Consider the following 3,769-nt stretch of genomic DNA (forward strand, 5'->3'; position numbering starts at 1 on the left):
GAAAGAGTGGAAAACGACCATTTTGAACTGCACGGTGTATCGTTCCTTTTGCCATCACTGTAAATTGTCAACACTGCTTTGACAGTTGGACCGAAACGTAAACAAAACGCATGTGTTGATATCGGCCATGCAGTAATCGTTTCTGTTTAGTTTCATTTAAATTCTGCAATATCGAAGTGTAATTTTATTAAATAAAATGTCTAAATCGCTTGTGAAGAAAGCATTTGCTCTGGCAGAGCAGGAACTTGTTTCTAAAAAGCACAAAACAGATGGTAAATGCACTCACGATTCTGTTCAAATCAGTACCAATCGTAATACAATCACTCTCCTTACAGAAAAAGCTACAAAACGAAAAGCAAGTGCCCTGGAACTGATACCACGACACCAGAAGCTGGTACAGTTAGTAGGCAAGAGAGGAAAAAGGGTAGAGAAAGATATGATACACCGGCGGGAAAAGCTCACCGTTACGGACGTACGTCAACAGCTTGCCAATCGCCGCGATCCTACAGAGGATAACGTTAAAAAACTGCTAATGCTTACCACGTCCAAACTAGACGATGTATCTCGCGAAACGGTAAGATTGGTAAAGTGAACTTTCACAAAGACACAACATTATATGACCATTTCCTTTCGGTAGATCTTAAAACGTGCGCGCACTGGCCATTACGTATCGCGGGTAAAAGTGCCGAAAAGTAACAGACACAGAGAGGGAGACACAATGGCTGAGGAAGATACAGACAACCAAGATGCCGCTGGAGGGAGCGTATTTACTGAGGAAGATTTCGCTAACTTTGCGAGGGAGTTGGAAAAAAGCTCATTATTGCATTAAAATAAAACGTGTGTTGGTAATGATATTAAATTAAATCCGGTACTTCGTCCTCTTCGTTTATTGGGGACGGTTTAGTATTGCTGGTGCTGTTGCAAATGTTCCTAATATTAACCGTTCCAGTTAAATCAGTGTCGTTACGGGATCGGGAGACCGTCTTTACTCCAGGAGCAGAAACCGTTTGTTTTCCCGTTGTAGGTTTAATTATCCGTTCGGGATGAAGTTTTGGCATTGTTACTAACATGTGACCGGTAGTTTGCGACCGCTGACAGGTGGATCGATCTGTCTGGATGTCGTGCTTAAGGGCAAGTTGAAACACCTTACCTTTCACCGTCACACGCACGTAGTTAGGCTGTGCGTCTACATCCACCAGGGAAGTGTCGAGATATTTGTACAGATGCAAATCCAGCTCGAATCGATCCGGTTCGTCGCGAAATTCAAAGCTAAGCCGTGGTTCATTCAAACTATACGGACGACCACATTCAGCGAAGAGTCTTCGCTTCCGTTTCTGCTCATCCGGCTGATCGACATCCCTGGCAGCGTGTTGTTTACCTCGGCGAGAGAACTTTGCCATCTGGATACGAGTTTCTGGACAGTGTTCGCTTTTCTGTTGCCAAAATTCGTTTGTCTTTCGCTCATCGTCGTCTGGCAAATCGCGCACACTCTCTTCCTGTTCTGCAATTGTCTGTTGCACTCGAACCCGCTGCTCATCGCGTTCAATTTTATATAACGCTTCGTGCTGTACAATTTGTTCACGCAGCGAAGAGAAGTTTCTTCCGGCACGTAAACGATCACTGCGTGTAATTTCTTGTCCATCCAGTTGCTCCAGCTGAGGCAACGCCGTTATGACATACTCTCGATACCCCGGAAAATCCGTGCAAGGATTTCCGGTGAGGAAAAGCTCCCGCAAACAGTAGTTACCCTGAAGACTTTCAACACTTGTCAGCTCGCCGATAAAGTTGAGTGTTAGATCGAGCTTCCGTAGTGCCTCGAGTGCTTCCAGGTTTTCGATACGTTCGATATTGTTGATGGCCACATTTAGATATTCGAGTTTTTTTAATCGATTTAAGTTCTCCAATTTTGGGATAAGATTTGATTGCAAAAGAAGTATCTTAAGATCGCGACACCAATGGCCAATGTGCTCGATGCGTTCGATATCTTCCTGGTGCAAAGACAGTTCCTCGAGCGTACCGATAATCAGCTCATTGTGCTCCGATTTTTTACGTATCAACTGTTCCGTAACTGTAGTATATGAAAATATACATTGTAGTGTATTTTAACCCATAATAAAATGCCTTGTAATTACTTACTTCTAACCATAGTTTCACAAAACTTTGAAATCAGCTGCGAAAATCGTTGTATCTGGACGAGGTGTTTAGAAGCGTTTCCATGGAAACCGTTATTTGACCCAACACTCGTTTGCTTGGTTGATTGATCACTAGGGGAAAAGCAAAAAACTTTGAAATAGCATGCGCGAAAAGGATTATCAAACACGTGGGAAAATGTCACATTCAAAGAGAACGTTTGATGATCATCCAAATCGAAATCTTTAATGCCAATTCCATTGAAATTTCGGGCATTAAAACATTCACCTACACCTGAATCATAATAGTGATCAGGTTGAGGCGATAAGAATAGTGATTAAGGTAATCTCTTATCACGATGGTTTAAAACAGCTTTATCTTTCAACAGTGCTTTCTCTCTTGAAGAATAAATAAACTGCGTCAATTGCACGTGGTGGGAAAACCCCAAACAATTGACAGATTGCTTATCGCAGAATTCATCAAATTGCACGAAAATATATACACGAGTTGTGTTCAATTTGTTTTTGTTTTATACTGTTATTTCATTTCTACTAGCTTAAAAGATAAACGGATTCCTTTTTTCATTTTACAAGGCAGTTAAAGAAGGCACACGTGAGTTGTTTCGGGCGACAGTCTATAGAGTTTCAGCGATGTGAGTACACGTGCGCACATCTAAGGGAGAGAAACAAAAATAGTCACTCCAACTCATGGAACGACACCATCTCACGAAACGGACTAAAAAGAAATACATCCAACAATCCTGCGTTTAATTGTACAGTCGTCTTGCCTAATTACTAATATGATGCCATTCTAAATAATTTGTTTACTTCCTTTCATCACCTAGACCGGTTCTTCGCCGTTGTTAGTAGTATTCAATGAGATTTTGCTACCGGACACATATGCAGCAATAGTGTTTTTTTTCGCTCCTATTTTTGGTAATACAAAGATGTGTTCATTTGACGATAAACGCATCGTCTTTCAGGGCGAACGATTGTGTGATTCTCCTGTATGTGGATTGTCGCTTGCGCAATTAAGAGATAGCTGTATAAAATATGGAGCCCACACACTACACACTACGCCTCCTGTAGCCTACGCTATTGGTAAACGCATTGAAAAGAGCGCTTAAATGCGCACACAATTCCTACACAAAACAAAAAAACAAATCGAATGAAAAAAATACCAAACGAAAGGGCACATCCTTGCTTTTTTCTTTACTGTTTCACTAGCATTGCGCTCGGCGCAATTTGTTATATCACATTGGTTTTTTCTTCTCTCGTTTGCCTGTGGTAAATTGCAAATTAAACCTTTATCAACTACTAACCACGCCTTATACAACTATACTAAAAAAAAAAAACAATCTATCTAATCTGACTGTAGGCTGGTTTGTCTATCGAGTAATTAAATTTAGCAACTAACTGGGATTGTAAAGGTAAAGAATTGATGTTTTGCTTCTGGGCTGGTTTAAAACAAAAATGGTAATGTACATCCAAATACACAGATCGACAGATAAATTTCCTAGCGTTGGAAACGAGGGGCGATTGCACATCGTCCAAAAAGGATTGCCCATACCTGTACCGATTCCTAACATTCACTTACTAAATCATACCTTATTTAATGGGTTTTTGTTTTTTAAAAGTCT

The 3,769-nt window shown here is 40.8% G+C and overlaps 2 protein-coding genes across 2 annotated transcripts; one reads left to right on the forward strand and one right to left on the reverse strand.

Annotated features, from left to right (window-relative positions):
• The first annotated feature begins 102 nt into the window (after positions 1-102).
• On the forward strand, positions 103-864 carry LOC125764561 (uncharacterized). The gene is made up of 3 exons (XM_049428924.1): positions 103-272; positions 336-574; positions 638-864. Exons 1-3 carry the CDS (start codon positions 197-199, stop codon positions 827-829), a joined length of 507 nt encoding a protein of 168 aa, XP_049284881.1. The 5' UTR covers positions 103-196; the 3' UTR covers positions 830-864.
• On the reverse strand, positions 847-2,533 carry LOC125764516 (protein tilB). The gene is made up of 2 exons (XM_049428859.1): positions 2,137-2,533; positions 847-2,068 (listed from the first exon to the last, which is right to left on the reverse strand). Exons 1-2 carry the CDS (start codon positions 2,144-2,146, stop codon positions 855-857), a joined length of 1,224 nt encoding a protein of 407 aa, XP_049284816.1. The 5' UTR covers positions 2,147-2,533; the 3' UTR covers positions 847-854.
• Positions 2,534-3,769: the final 1,236 nt, after the last annotated feature.

Source organism: Anopheles funestus, chromosome 2RL (genome assembly GCF_943734845.2).
Source record: "Anopheles funestus chromosome 2RL, idAnoFuneDA-416_04, whole genome shotgun sequence".
NCBI classification, from domain to species: Eukaryota; Metazoa; Arthropoda; class Insecta; order Diptera; family Culicidae; genus Anopheles; species Anopheles funestus.